Genomic DNA, 16,283 nt, shown 5'->3' with positions numbered 1-16,283 from the left:
GTATACTGTATATATCCCTTGTACAGGGGTCTGTATACTGTATATATCTCCTGTACTGGGGTCTGTATACTGTATATATCTCCTGTACTGGGGTCTGTATACTGTATATATCTCCTGTACAGGGGTCTGTATACTGTATATATCTCATACAGGGGTCTGTATACTGTATATATCTCCTGTACTGGGGTCTGTATACTGTATATATCTCCTGTACTGGGGTCTGTATACTGTATATATCTCCTGTACAGGGGTCTGTATACTGTATATATCCCCTGTACAGGGGTCTGTATACTGTATATATCTCCTGTACTGGGGTCTGTGTACTGCATATATCTCCTGTACTGGGGTCTGTATACTGTATATATCTCCTGTACTGGGGTCTGTGTACTGTACAGTATATATCTCCTGCACAGGGGTCTGTATACTGTATATATCCCCTGTACTGGGGTCTGTATACTGTATATATCCCCTGTACAGGGGTCTGTATACTGTATATATCCCCTGTACTGGGGTCTGTATACTGTATATATCCCCTGTACAGTGGTCTGTATACTGTATATATTTCCTGTACAGGGGCCTGTATACTGTATATCTTTCCTGTACTGGGGTCTGTGTACTGTATATATCTCCTCTACTGGGGTCTGTGTACTGTACAGTATATATCTCCTGCACAGGGGTCTGTATACTGTATATATCCCCTGTACTGGGGTCTGTATACTGTATATATCCCCTGTACAGTGGTCTGTATACTGTATATATTTCCTGTACAGGGGCCTGTATACTGTATATCTTTCCTGTACTGGGGTCTGTGTACTGTATATATCTCCTGTACTGGGGTCTGTGTACTGTACAGTATATATCTCCTGCACAGGGGTCTGTATACTGTATATATCCCCTGTACTGGGGTCTGTATACTGTATATATCCCCTGTACAGTATATATCTCCTGCACAGGGGTCTGTATACTGTATATATCCCCTGTACTGGGGTCTGTATACTGTATATATCCCCTGTACAGTGGTCTGTATACTGTATATATTTCCTGTACAGGGGCCTGTATACTGTATATCTTTCCTGTACTGGGGTCTGTGTACTGCATATATCTCCTGTACTGGGGTCTGTATACTGTATATATCTCCTGTACTGGGGTCTGTGTACTGTACAGTATATATCTCCTGTGCAGGGGTCTGTATACTGTACAGTATATATCTCCTCTACTGGGGTCTGTATACTGTATATATTTCCTGTACTGGGGTCTGTATACCGTATATATTTCCTGTACAGGAGGTCTGTATACTGTATATACCAGCTATACGAGATTCTGTATACTGTATATATCGCCTGTACAGGCGTCTGTATTTATTGCCTACATAGGTCTTTATATTTCTGCTTTTTAGGGGTCTGTATTAATCTGTATTGTAGCATTGATCCACTCCCGCCTGGATTACTGCAACGCTCTATTAATTGGCCTCCCCGTCACTCGACTATCCCCTCTCCAGTCCATACTTAATGCAGCAGCCAGGGTTGTCCATCTCTCTAATCGGTACTCGGACGTGTCCGCTCTTCGTCAGTCATTACACTGGCTGCCCATTCATTATAGGATCCAATTCAAAGTACTTGTTCTCACCCACAAAGCTCTCCACAGTGCGGCACCCCCCTACATCTCCTCCCTCATTTCTGTTTATCGGCCTAGCCGATCGCTGCGCTCTGCAAACGACTTTCGACTAACCTCTGCACTAATCCGTACCTCCCACTCCCGACTCCAAGACTTCTCCCGTGCTGCTCCTATCCTCTGGAATGCTCTACCCCAAGAAATTAAGACTAACCACAATTTGCATAGTTTTAGGCGCTCCCTGAAAACACATTTGTTCAGAGCGGCCTATCACGTTCACTAATCAAAGTCATTCTATGTGTAAGTGTGCGTGTGTAGCCCATTCACTATCTCCATCCATCCTTCACTCCCTCAAGATGACTGGACCTTCATTGTAAATACACCATTGTATATACACCCCTGTACTCTGTATCTCCCTCACCTCATTGTAGATTGTAAGCTCTCACGAGCAGGGTCGTCTTATTTCATCTTATTTTGCTTTAATTATTGTATTGTTAACGATGTTACTTATGACTTGTGTTTTGAAACTGTTAAACAGTAAAGCGCTGCGGAATATGTTGGCGCTATATAAATAAAGATTATTATTATTATTATTATTAATCTCCTGTATAAAGGCCTGTATACTGTATATATCTCTGTATATATAGGGGTCTGTATATATCTCCTGTATAAAGGCCTGTATACTGTATATTCTGCATGGTGCCCAGTATCACATCCATTCCATAAGTAGCTGTTCACACCAGTTAATCATTACATTATACACAAGACTCTGCATTGATCCCGGCAGCGGCTGTAGCTGAGAAAGTGATTTTCATACTTTTTCCTCATTATCTTATCTTGCCCATCAGACGTCACAGTCCACAGTGGATCTATAGAGCGGGGCATCTACGGACGCTGTAACCATTGAACTTCTTGTAACGTCCTTACTTATCCTTCCTTCCAGGCAGAGATTGTGGGCATAGATGCGGACATCCAGCGGGAATTTGCCCGGCAGCGGGAGCACTTGGAGCGCAGCCTTAGCACCTTACAGAAGAAGCTGGCGAAAGATACAGAGATCCATCGTGCTGATAACGTCCGGGTGATGCAGGTAGATCTTTGCAGCACGTGCATGCTTTTCTCTAGCTCACCTTGTCCCTGAGGCTGTGATGACATGACACATTGCTGTGGCCTCAGGGACTTGGGATTTTCTGCAGCATTTTATGATCGCTCTTTTTCTCCAATCCCATCAACTACAATGTGACATCTGGCTGCTGGGGTGAAATATTATAACTGTCCAGGAGACCGCAGCGCGCGGGTGACTCCACCGTCTGTGCTTTGTGTTGTGCAGGAAAATGTAACGCTGATTAAGGAAATTAATGAGTTACGTCGAGAGCTGAAGATCAGTCGTACAAAGGTCCATGACCTGGAGGTGGCGCTTGGGGTAGAAAGGAAGAACCGCAGAAGCAGCCTGGCAGACTCCAAAGGTGATCATTCTAATGTAATACTGCACCGGTGTGCACGCTGCTCCATCATCACCCTCCACAGCCTCCACTTATAGGACGTGAAATCATGGCTGGAGGCTCAATGGACGGGCATAGATTAAGGCACCGAAAATGTGATCACACCCCTGAGCCGATCTGTGCGCCTCACCCCATACTCTTCTGTAAAGGTTCAAAGTGCAAAACTCCACACGTTCCTGCCATCTCCTCAGTACCTCACAGAATGGTCACCGATTGTGATGCATTGTGGGAAATGTAAGACTTTAGGGAAAACATACAACCATGTAGTGTGGAAAAGTGCAGCATAGTACGGCAGAGTCCGGTATAATACAGCAGAGTCCGGTATAATACGGCAGAGTCCGGTATAATACGGCAGAGTGCGGTATAGTACGGCAGAGTGCGGTATAGTACGGCAGTGTAGTATAATATGGCAGAGTCCGGTATAATACGGCAGAGTCCGGTATAGTATGGCAGAGTGCAGTATAGTACGGCAGAGTTCAGTATAGTACGGCAGAGTGCAGTATAGTACGGCAGAGTGAGGTATAGTACGGCAGAGTGCAGTATAGTACGGCAGAGTGAGGTATAGTACGGCAGAGTGCAGTATAGTACAGCAGAGTCCAGTATAGTACGGCAGAGTTCAGTATAGTACGGCAGAGTGCAGTATAGTACAGCAGAGTGCAGTATAGTACGGCAGAGTTCAGTATAGTACGGCAGAGTGCAGTATAGTACGGCAGAGTGAGGTATAGTACGGCAGAGTGCAGTATAGTACGGCAGAGTGAGGTATAGTACGGCAGAGTGCAGTATAGTACAGCAGAGTCCAGTATAGTACGGCAGAGTGCGGTATAGTACGGCAGAGTGCAGTATAGTACAGCAGAGTCCAATATAGTACGGCAGAGTGCGGTATAGTACGGCAGAGTGCAGTATAGTACAGCAGAGTCCAGTATAGTACGGCAGAGTGCGGTATAGTACGGCAGAGTGCAGTATAGTACAGCAGAGTCCAATATAGTACGGCAGAGTGCGGTATAGTACGGCAGAGTGCGGTATAGTACAGCAGAGTGCGGTATAGTACAGCAGAGTCCAATATAGTACGGCAGAGTGCGGTATAGTACGGCAGAATGCGGTATAGTACAGCAGAGTGCGGTATAGTACAGCAGAGTCCAATATAGTACGGCAGAGTGCGGTATAGTACGGCAGAGTGCAGTATAGTACAGCAGAGTCCAACATAGTACGGCAGAGTGCGGTATAGTACGGCAGAGTGCGGTATAGTACGGCAGAGTGCAGTATAGTACGGCAGAGTGAGGTATAGTACGGCAGAGTGCAGTATAGTACAGCAGAGTCCAGTATAGTACGGCAGAGTGCGGTATAGTACGGCAGAGTGCAGTATAGTACGGCAGAGTGAGGTATAGTACGGCAGAGTGCAGTATAGTACAGCAGAGTCCAGTATAGTACGGCAGAGTGCGGTATAGTACGGCAGAGTGCAGTATAGTACAGCAGAGTCCAATATAGTACGGCAGAGTGCGGTATAGTACGGCAGAGTGCAGTATAGTACAGCAGAGTCCAGTATAGTACGGCAGAGTGCGGTATAGTACGGCAGAGTGCAGTATAGTACAGCAGAGTCCAATATAGTACGGCAGAGTGCGGTATAGTACGGCAGAGTGCGGTATAGTACAGCAGAGTGCGGTATAGTACAGCAGAGTCCAATATAGTACGGCAGAGTGCGGTATAGTACGGCAGAATGCGGTATAGTACAGCAGAGTGCGGTATAGTACAGCAGAGTCCAATATAGTACGGCAGAGTGCGGTATAGTACGGCAGAGTGCAGTATAGTACAGCAGAGTCCAACATAGTACGGCAGAGTGCGGTATAGTACGGCAGAGTGCGGTATAGTACAGCAGAGTGCGGTATAGTACGGCAGAGTGAGGTATAGTACGGCAGAGTGCAGTATAGTACAGCAGAGTCCAATATAGTACAGCAGAGTCCGGTATAGTACGGCAGAGTGCGGTATAGTACGGCAGAGTGCAGTATAGTATGGCAGAGTCCAGTATAGTACGGCAGAGTGCGGTATAGTACGGCAGAGTGCAGTATAGTATGGCAGAGTCCAGTATAGTACGGCAGAGTGCGGTATAGTACGGCAGAGTGCAGTATAGTACGGCAGTGTAGTATAATATGGCAGAGTCCGGTATAATACGGCAGAGTCCGGTATAGTATGGCAGAGTGCAGTATAGTACGGCAGAGTTCAGTATAGTACGGCAGAGTGAGGTATAGTACGGCAGAGTGCAGTATAGTACAGCAGAGTCCAGTATAGTACGGCAGAGTGCGGTATAGTACGGCAGAGTGCAGTATAGTACAGCAGAGTCCAATATAGTACGGCAGAGTGCGGTATAGTACGGCAGAGTGCAGTATAGTACAGCAGAGTCCAGTATAGTACGGCAGAGTGCGGTATAGTACGGCAGAGTGCAGTATAGTACAGCAGAGTCCAATATAGTACGGCAGAGTGCGGTATAGTACGGCAGAGTGCGGTATAGTACAGCAGAGTCCGGTATAGTACGGCAGAGTGCGGTATAGTACGGCAGAGTGCAGTATAGTATGGCAGAGTCCAGTATAGTACGGCAGAGTGCAGTATAGTATGGCAGAGTGAGGTATAGTACGGCAGAGTGCAGTATAGTACAGCAGAGTCCAGTATAGTACGGCAGAGTGCGGTATAGTACGGCAGAGTGCAGTATAGTACAGCAGAGTCCAATATAGTACGGCAGAGTGCGGTATAGTACGGCAGAGTGCGGTATAGTACGGCAGAGTGCAGTATAGTACGGCAGAGTCCAGTATAGTACGGCAGAGTGCAGTATAGTACGGCAGAGTGAGGTATAGTACGGCAGAGTGCAGTATAGTACAGCAGAGTCCAGTATAGTACGGCAGAGTGCGGTATAGTACGGCAGAGTGCAGTATAGTACAGCAGAGTCCAATATAGTACGGCAGAGTGCAGTATAGTACGGCAGAGTGCGGTATAGTACAGCAGAGTGCGGTATAGTACGGCAGAGTGAGGTATAGTACGGCAGAGTGCAGTATAGTACAGCAGAGTCCAATATAGTACAGCAGAGTCCAATATAGTGCGGTATAGTACGGCAGAGTGCGGTATAGTACGGCAGAGTGCAGTATAGTACGGCAGAGTCCAGTATAGTACGGCAGAGTGCAGTATAGTACGGCAGAGTGAGGTATAGTACGGCAGAGTGCAGTATAGTACAGCAGAGTCCAGTATAGTGCGGTATAGTACGGCAGAGTGCAGTATAGTACAGCAGAGTCCAATATAGTACGGCAGAGTGCGGTATAGTACGGCAGAGTGCGGTATAGTACGGCAGAGTCCAATATAGTACGGCAGACTGCGGTATAGTACGGCAGAGTGCGGTATAGTACAGCAGAGTGCGGTATAGTACGGCAGAGTGAGGTATAGTACGGCAGAGTGAGGTATAGTACGGCAGAGTGAGGTATAGTACGGCAGAGTGCAGTATAGTACAGCAGAGTCCAATATAGTACGGCAGCGTGCGGTATAGTACGGCAGCGTGCGGTATAGTATGGCAGAGTGCGGTATAGTACGGCAGAGTGCAGAATAGTACGGCAGAGTGAGGTATAGTACGGCAGAGTGCAGAATAGTACAGCAGAGTGCAATATAGTACGGCAGAGTGCGGTATAGTACGGCAGAGTGTGGTATAGTATGGCAGAGTGCGGTATAGTACAGCAGAGTGCAGAATAGTACGGCAGAGTGAAGTATAGTACGGCAGAGTGCGGTATAGTACGGCAGCGTGCGGTATAGTATGGCAGAGTGCGGTATAGTACGGCAGAGTGCAGAATAGTACGGCAGAGTGCAGAATAGTACGGCAGAGTGCGGTATAGTACGGCAGAGTGCGATAGAGTGCGGTTGAGTGCAGTGTGTTGGGGCAGAGTGCAGTGTGTTGGGGCAGAGTGTTGTGGCAGAGTGCAGTGTACTTTGGCAGAGTGCAGTGTACTTTGGCAGAGTGCAGTGTACTTTGGCAGAGTACATTGTGTGTTGTGGCAGAGTGCAGTGTTTTGTGGCAGAGTGCAGTGTGTTGTCGCAGAGTGCAGTGCAGTGTAGAGTGTTTTATGGTCACATCCCCAATTGCTGTAACAATGTAGCAGCAGAACTGTGAATGCAGCTCTGAATGGGATGGCAGTGTTAGTCTTCAGTATGTGAATACAGTGCAGGACATACTGTAGTAACAGAACTGTGACTGCAGCTCTGAATGTGACTGCAGTGCGATATAATAAAGTAAAGCAAGCTATGTTCTGTGTTGTCTGATATGATATGTGGACATTAGATTCGCTGTGTTCTCTATAACAGGGTCTTCTCTCAGCGATCCGCATGCCTCAGGGGTGCTGCGGCTAAATATCGAGGAGGAAACAGCAAGGATCATTGAACTTCAGAAACTGGAGATCAAACGCTTACATGACGTGCTTCAATCCCATGATGTGACGGCGGGGATCAGACCGCCCTCGGTGGGGAGGTTACCGTCACTCACCACCTGATCGCATGGCATGTGTTATTATAACCCAATAAACAGTCATCCTCCCATCATTCATGGGTCTGATACCATCTTTCTTTCTCCACATGACAGATATGGAATTGGATTACTCAGAGAGGTGTAGCTGGACATCCTAGATCCCTCCATCTTCATAACCGTCCACATAAAGACATTACACAGAGCTGATATACATCATACGATATGTCTAATATATAAAGCTCAATGTGTGTGTGTATGTATGTATGTATGTACGTACGCGTATGTATGTATGTGTGTGTGTGTGTGTATGTCCGGGATTGGCATCTGCACCGTCGCAGCTACAGCCACAAAATTTTGCACTGTCACACGTCTGGACCCCGAGAGCGTCATAGGCTATGATGTGAGGTGAAATTTTAACCCCGCGCGTTCCAATTCACCAAACAATTTTGCCCCCTAGGTACATAATGGGGAAAAAGTGTATGTATGTGTGTTTGTCCGGGATTGGCATCTGCACCGTCGCAGCTTCAGCCACAAAATTTTGCACAGTCACACGTCTGGATCCCAAGAGCGTCATAGGCTATGTTGTGAGGCGAAATTTTAACCCTGCGCGTTCCAGTTCACCAAACAATTTGGCCTATTTTATCAATTCTATGGTGCTATCGTTCTTCTGTAAAGCTGGAAATAACACAATTTATTACTGTGCCAACACAGACCACCCTCTGACACAGACTGCAGGGGGAGCCCAGTATCACACAGGATAGGATTAGATACACAGCTCAGTAGTCAGTATCACACAGGAGAGGATAAAGGCCCATTTACATTTAGCGATGCACCAGCAATCCGACCAGCGATCGGACCCGGTCAGGATCGCTGGTGCATCGCTAAATGATCGCTAGTGAGCTTTCATACAGAAAGACATCACAGCGATTCAGCAGCGACGCAGCGCACGATACTTACCATTCACACACAGCGATCGTGACGTCCTCCCGCCCGCCTCCACGCGTCGCTCGTCGTCACAGCAGGAAGTCTCAGCAGGAAGCCCCCGACGAGAAATGGAGCCGGACATTCTCGCGCGATCAGCGATGGACAGCGGGGGAGCCGGTCGCTGGTAAGTATCACACATAGCGATATCGCTAGCAATATCGCTATAACGTCACAAAACCAGTGACGTTTTAGCGATATTGCTAGCGATATCGCTTAGTGTAAAACCCCCTTTAGACACATGGCTCAGCAGTCAGTAGCACATAGGATAGATAAGATAAGATAATCCTTTAATCGTCCCACCATGGGGAAATTCAGAGAATTACAGCAGCAGGGCAGGAACAAGTACAGATACAGATGCATAAAGGCAATACATTGACAGTAGGTAGGTACATATACGAAAAAAAAAAAAATAGGTTTAGATACACGGCTCAGCAGACAGTATCACACAAGATAGGATTAGATACACAGCTCAGCACACAGTATCACACAGAATAGTATTAGATACACGGCTCAGCAGACGGCATCACACAGAATAAGATTAGATACACGGCTCAGCAGTATCACACAGGATAGGATTAGATACACGGCTCAGCAGACAGTATCACACAAGATAGGATTAGATACACAGCTCAGCACACAGTATCACACAGAATAGTATTAGATACACGGCTCAGCAGACGGCATCACACAGAATAAGATTAGATACACGGCTCAGCAGTATCACACAGGATAGGATTAGATACACGGCTCAGCAGTCAGTATCACACAGGATAGGATTAGATATACGGCTGAGCAGTCAGTAACACACATGATAGGATTAGGTACATGGCTCAGCAGTCAGTATCACACAGGATAGGGTTAGATACACGGCTCAGCAGACGGTATCACACAGGATAGGATTAGATACACTGCTCAGCAGTCAGTATCACACAGGATAGGATTAGATACACGGCTGAGCAGTCAGTATCACACAGGATAGGATTAGATACACGGCTGAGCAGTCAGTATCACACAGGATAGGGTTAGCTACACGGCTGAGCAGTCAGTAACACACAGATAGGGTTAGATACACAGCTCAGAAACAGGATATGCCAAAGGAGAGGACATTTTCATTCCAAGAATTCCACTCATTCCATCTGATTTGTTTTTTGATTTTAAACGCCTCCAGTTTTCAGTTCAACTTCTATTTGCAATGTCCATTAACAAGGCTCAGGGACAGTCCTTGAAAGTAGTAGGGATCGATTTGCAATCTCCATGCTTTTCTCATGGTCAACTTTACGTGGTCTGTTTAAGAGTTGGAACTGCCAAAAATCTTCATCTTTGCACCGAAAGGAAAAAACAAAAATCTTGAATGAGTTGAAAATAAAATACTATCAATACTTGGGTAATCATTTAGTTAATTTTGTTGCAAATCTGTAGTGTTGAATTTATGATGTGAAATGTTTTTATGTGCAATATAATCATTATAATTTGCTATAACTAACCACAGTTGGTTACTATGCCCAGGCAACGCCGGGCTCTTCAGCTAGTTTATTTATATATTGAGATGGCGCCATTTACATCAATCAGGATCACATGATTAATAAAGCTCACACGCTGTTACAACGTCTTATGCCACCGCTTTCTTACCTTCACTGTTACTTCTATGGCTATCATATTGTTTCCCATCATGTGACTCTCCAGCTATTGTAAAACTACAATTCCCATCATGCCCTGAGTGCCAAAGATGATCAGTGCTGAAGCTTTTCTTTACGAGCGATATAATTATAAAGTGACGAATGGCGGCGTTGTTTTAGCGCAGGGATTTTCCTGGACAATGCTCTTTTAAGTGCTCTGATCACATCAGCCTCATCTATCATTTAGAGGAAATGTTGCACTGGGTGTTACTTTGTTGCTGTGAGATTTCTTTCCTGAGTGTACGATTCTCTCAGCCCCTCACCCAAAGACCGGGTGGGATGTAAGTTTTTACCTTTCATTAATCATGAGAAGGAGCCTCTGGAGTTGTTTTCACGCTAGAATCACACAGACAATTTTTGGTGCAGTTTTTTAAAGCCAAAGCTAGAAGTGGATCCAGCAGGAAGAAGTATCAATCAGTCCATTATACAGTATTTCCTATTGCTCTTAAATCCATTTCTGGTTCAAAAAAACTGCAAAAAAACTGTATGTATGATATAGAAACAGAATTGTGAATGCAACTCTAGGATATGATATAAAAGAGCAGAACTGTGAATGCAGCTCTAGGGTATGATATAAAAGAGCAGAACTGTGAATGCAGCTCTAGGATATGATATAAAAGAACATAACTGTGAATGCAGCTCTAGGAATAGATATAAAAGAGCAGAACTGTGAATGCAGCTCTAGGATAAGATATAAAAGAGCAGAACTGTGAATGCAGCTCTAGGATAAGATATAAAAGAGCAGAACTGTGAATGCAGCTCTAGGATAAGATATAAAAGAGCAGAACTGTGAATGCAGCTCTAGGATAAGATATATAAGAGCAGAACTGTGAATGCCGCTCTAGGATAAGATATAAAAGAGCAGAACTGTGAATGCCGCTCTAGGAATAGATATAAAAGAGCAGAACTGTGAATGCAGCTCTAGGATATCATATAAAAGAGCAGAACTGTGAATGCAGATCTAGGATAAGATATAAAAGAGCAGAACTGTGAATGCCGCTCTAGGATATGATATAAAAGAGCAGAACTGTGAATGCAGCTCTAGGATATGATATAAAAGAGCAGAACTGTGAATGCAGCTCTAAGATAAGATATAATAGAGCAGAACTGTGAATGCCGCTCTAGGATATGATATAAAAGAGCAGAACTGTGAATGCAGCTCTAGGATAAGATATAAAAGAGCAGAACTGTGAATGCAGCTCTAGGAATAGATATAAAAGAGCAGAACTGTGAATGCAGCTCTAGGATATCATATAAAAGAGCAGAACTGTGAATGCAGATGTAGGATAAGATATAAAAGAGCAGAACTGTGAATGCCGCTCTAGGAATAGATATAAAAGAGCAGAACTGTGAATGCAGCTCTAGGATATCATATAAAAGAGCAGAACTGTGAATGCAGATGTAGGATAAGATATAAAAGAGCAGAACTGTGAATGCCGCTCTAGGAATAGATATAAAAGAGCAGAACTGTGAATGCAGCTCTAGGATAAGATAAAAGAGCAGAACTCTGAATGCAGCTCTAGATCGGAGATAAGATAATGTAAAAACAAAACAAAAAACTAATTACGGTACACAAAAAACTGCAGCAAAAGCTGCATGCATCATTACAGCTCAAGGCTTCCTTTGCAATATGTTTTTATGGTGTTTGCATTAAAAAATCCAGCGTATTTTAAATGCAATGTGAATTTTTTATGTCATTTGTATTTCTGTTTTCGGTATTTTATTTATTTAGTGTCACTATGAGAATAAGGACATGAGAATAACTAAAAAAAAAAAGCATGCTGCATTAAACCAAAACAAGAGTCATTTTCAGTTTCATTATACATCTGGCATAAAAAAACGCTATTAATAACAACAATGAAAAATGCCACAAAAGAAATTAAAAAAAAATCTATAGTTTCCCTAATACCATTCATGTCAGCTTTGTTCTCGCCCTGGGGTCGGGCTCTCCTGTACCTGACATGTAGGGGCAGGAGCAGACATAGGACAGTGTCTGGGCCCTTTGCAGTCTAATAGCTCATGATAATGCACAATTCCACCTCATCAGTCATATGAGGCAGATTGTGAGAATAATGGATCCGTCAACAGCAGCGTGTTACTTGTCTCTAGAGCAAACAAATTGTTTTAACTAAAATCTGAGCCAAAACTGTAAAATACGTAATAGAGAGACATTCAGTGACAGTAAAGCCAATGTCTCTTGGATGTTCACAGGTCGCAGAGGCGGCTCGTGATGATTTCATTGTTCCCTGTTATTTAGGCAAATGTGAGACTGTAATAGACAATGCACTGTATGTGTACAGCGATGCCGGCGGACAATGTGATATTGTGTCACCACCGGCACCATGAACAATGCCCGGTTTGTAGATCAGGTGCCAGGAGTCCCCGATAGAGAAAACGTCACTTAAGGATTATCAGCCCCTTGTGCTTTATCCTGAGATGGGGCCTATTATATGGTGCACCAATGTGCCATACATAGTGCCAATCCTAGTGTACCCCCACAAAGTGCCACTTAGAATGTGACCCCCATACAGTGATGGACTTTAGGCCTCTTTCACACTTCCGTTTTTGACAATCAGTCAAGATCCACCAATTTTGGAAAAAAAACGGATCCACCATTTTTCTTTGCGGATCCGTTTTTTCCCCATTGACTTTCATTATTGGCGGATCCTGACTGATTGCCGTCCGTTGCATCCGTTTTTCTGAGGATCCGCCGCAATGTTAGTGTCCGTCAACATCCTCAAAGATTTGCAAACGGAGCTTGCAACGTTTTTTTGGCCAGCGGATCCTCCAGACACTGAATTAACCCCAAAATCTGTCTGGGTGCCGGACAAAAAAAATTCTCTCTCTCTCTCTCTCCCCCCATACAGTGCCTGTCACAGTGTGCCACCATACAGTGCCTGTCACAGTGTGCCACCATACAGTGCCTATCATAGTGTGCCCCATACAGTGCCTATCATAGTGTGCCCCATACAGTGCCAGTCATAGTGTGCCACCATACAGTGCCTGTCATAGTGTGCCACCATATAGTGCCAGTCATAGTGTGCCACCATACAGTGCCAGTCACAGTGTGCCCCCATTCAGTGCCTGTCACAGTGTGCCACCATACAGTGCCTGTCACAGTGTGCCACCATACAGTGCCTGTCACAGTGTGCCACCATACAGTGCCTATCATAGTGTGCCCCATACAGTGCCTATCATAGTGTGCCCCATACAGTGCCAGTCATAGTGTGCCACCATACAGTGCCTGTCATAGTGTGCCACCATATAGTGCCAGTCATAGTGTGCCACCATACAGTGCCAGTCACAGTGTGCCCCCATTCAGTGCCTGTCATAGTGTGCCACCATACAGTGCCTGTCACAGTGTGCCACCATACAGTGCCTGTCATAGTGTGCCACCATACAGTGCCTGTCACAGTGTGCCCCCATACAGTGCCTGTCATAGTGTGCCACCATACAGTGCCTGTCACAGTGTGCCCCCATACAGTGCCTGTCATAGTGTGCCACCATACAGTGCCTGTCACAGTGTGCCACCATTCAGTGCCTGTCATAGTGTGCCCCCATACAGTGCCTGTCATAGTGTGCCACCATACAGTGCCTGTCATAGTGTGACACCATACAGTGCCTGTCACAGTGTGCCCCCATACAGTGCCAGTCATAGTGTGCCCCCATACAGTAACAGTCATAGTGTGCCCCCATACAGTGCCAGTCACAGTGTGCCCCCATTCAGTGCCTGTCATAGTGTGCCACCATACAGTGCCTGTCACAGTGTGCCACCATTCAGTGCCTGTCATAGTGTGCCACCATACAGTGCCTGTCACAGTGTGCCCCCATACAGTGCCTGTCATAGTGTGCCACCATACAGTGCCTGTCATAGTGTGACACCATACAGTGCCTGTCACAGTGTGCCCCCATACAGTGCCAGTCATAGTGTGCCCCCATACAGTAACAGTCATAGTGTGCCACCATACAGTGCCTGTCATAGTGTGCCACCATATAGTGCCAGTCATAGTGTGCCACCATACAGTACCTGTCACAGTGTGCCACCATACAGTGCCTGTCACAGTGTGCCCCCATTCAGTGCCTGTCATAGTGTGCCCCCATACAGTGCCTGTCATAGTCTTCACCCATACAGTGCCTATCATAGTGTGCCCCCATACAGTGCCAGTCATAGTGTGCCACCATACAGTGCCTGTCATAGTGTGCCACCATATAGTGCCAGCTATAGTGTGCCACCATACAGTGCCTGTCACAGTGTGCCCCCATTCAGTGCCTGTCATAGTGTGCCCCCATACAGTGCCTGTCATAGTCTTCACCCATACAGTGCCTATCATAGTGTGCCCCCATACAGTGCCTGTCATAGTGTGTCATAGTGTGCCCCCATACAGTGCCTGTCACAGTGTGCCCCCATACAGTGTCTGTCACAGTGTGCCCCCATACAGTGCCAGTCATAGAGTGCCCCCATACAGTGCCTGTCATAGTGTGCCCCCATACAGTGCCTGTCACAGTGTGCCCCCATAGAGTGCCTGTCACAGTGTGCCCCCATGCAATGCCTGTCACAGTGTGCCACCATACAGTGCCTATCATAGTGTGCCCCCATACAGTGCCAGTCAGAGTGCCCCCATACAGAGCCAGACATAGTGTGCCACCATACAGTGCCTGTCTCAGTGTGCCCCCATACAGTGCCTGTCACAGTGTGCCACCATACAGTGCCAGTCACAGTGTGCCACCATACAGTGCAAGTCACAGTGTGCCACCATACAGTGCTAGTCACACTGTGCCACCATACAGTGCCTATCATAGTGTGCCCCATACAGTGCCTGTCATAGTGTGCCCCCATACAGTGCCCATCATAGTGTGCCCCCATACAGTGCCCATCATAGTGTGCCACCATACAGTTTGAGCCGAGTATCATTTACATAATGATAGACTCGCCAGCCGTGTGACACCGGCTTTACCTCATTATCCAGGAGCTGCTTTATCTATCAGGTCTGCTCTTTACATTCCGTAATGATTCATCACCTTGATGGTGCTGTGTAATTACCCCCTGTATATTGTAATACTATTTCAGTTCTCCCTTCTGTCCTTGTGTGCCATAGCAGAGGTCAACAACCACTACAACTTCCAGCATGCCCAGACCATAGAATGAGCCCTGTAACTGAATCCTAACGTATCCTGGCTGCACCGTGCTATCCTTGCCATTACGCTGCATGTTTTTTTTCTGAAGACTTTCCGGATTCATGTAAATAAGATTCAGCTTTCCCATAAAGTTCCACCACTTTTCTATATTCTTTGTGCTGCAGATCCTCACTCTTTGTTAAGATTTTGCTTTCTGTCGGTGATAGAAACATTCTTGTTTACATCCACAGACAAAAAACCTGCCCATAACTAGAGCGCTAAGAGTAATTGTTAGGCCGGCGTCACACTGCAGTATAAAACGGCCGAGTGCTATGCGATAAAACAGTGTGCTGCACTCGGGTGACATCCGAGTGCAGCAGTGCTATGTTTCACACACATCCATAGCCTTGTATGGGTGCGTGCCATCTGAATTTTGCATGCAATTGCAGCACGCGGTGGATTTTTTTTTCAGTCTGATCTCGATAGGATTGGAACTGAAAAAAAAAAAGGCAGATGAGCACACAATCATAGAATAACCTTGGTCCGAATGCAATCTGATTTTTTTTTTATTCGTGCTATTTATTCACAAGTGTGAACGAGCCCTTAATAATTGCTTATGTTTCAGTTCTGGGAATGTTTTCTGCCTGTAGATGTAAACGATAATGTTCCTGGATTGCAACCAGAGATCCTGACAATGGGGAAGAATTACAACACAAAGTATATTAGACGGAGCGAGGCGATTTCCATCCAGGATGTTTAGAAGGAGTAAAAACAAGTCCAAGTGAAAGAAGAGTAAAAAATCTATAATGTATAAAGGCCTTGGCCGGGGCCCAGAGCAGCAGGTGGAGCAGACGGTTCACCTGGAATGTTCCTGCCCTTCCGTCACCGCAGCCGCAGCCAATCCCCGTC

At 45.9% G+C, this 16,283-nt stretch overlaps 1 protein-coding gene across 2 annotated transcripts in view; it reads left to right on the top strand.

Moving 5' to 3' along the window:
* CFAP57 (cilia and flagella associated protein 57) overlaps nt 1–7,673 on the top strand; it is a 41,743-nt gene extending 34,070 nt beyond the window's left edge. For both annotated transcript variants that reach the window (XM_073544539.1, XM_073544538.1), the window contains 3 exons: nt 2,555–2,698; nt 2,939–3,074; nt 7,440–7,673. In XM_073544539.1, coding sequence (XP_073400640.1) covers nt 2,555–2,698; nt 2,939–3,074; nt 7,440–7,624 — 465 coding nt within the window. In that variant the 3' untranslated portion in view covers nt 7,625–7,673. The remainder of the gene's footprint in view (nt 1–2,554; nt 2,699–2,938; nt 3,075–7,439) is intronic.
* The last annotated feature ends 8,610 nt before the right edge of the window (nt 7,674–16,283 follow it).

This window comes from Dendrobates tinctorius, unplaced genomic scaffold (genome assembly GCF_039654945.1).
Source record: "Dendrobates tinctorius isolate UK_male_01 unplaced genomic scaffold, ASM3965494v1 ptg000138l, whole genome shotgun sequence".
NCBI classification, from domain to species: domain Eukaryota; kingdom Metazoa; phylum Chordata; class Amphibia; order Anura; family Dendrobatidae; genus Dendrobates; species Dendrobates tinctorius.
Note: the sequence above shows the minus strand (reverse complement) of the source record. Positions and strands in the feature narration are given on the sequence as shown.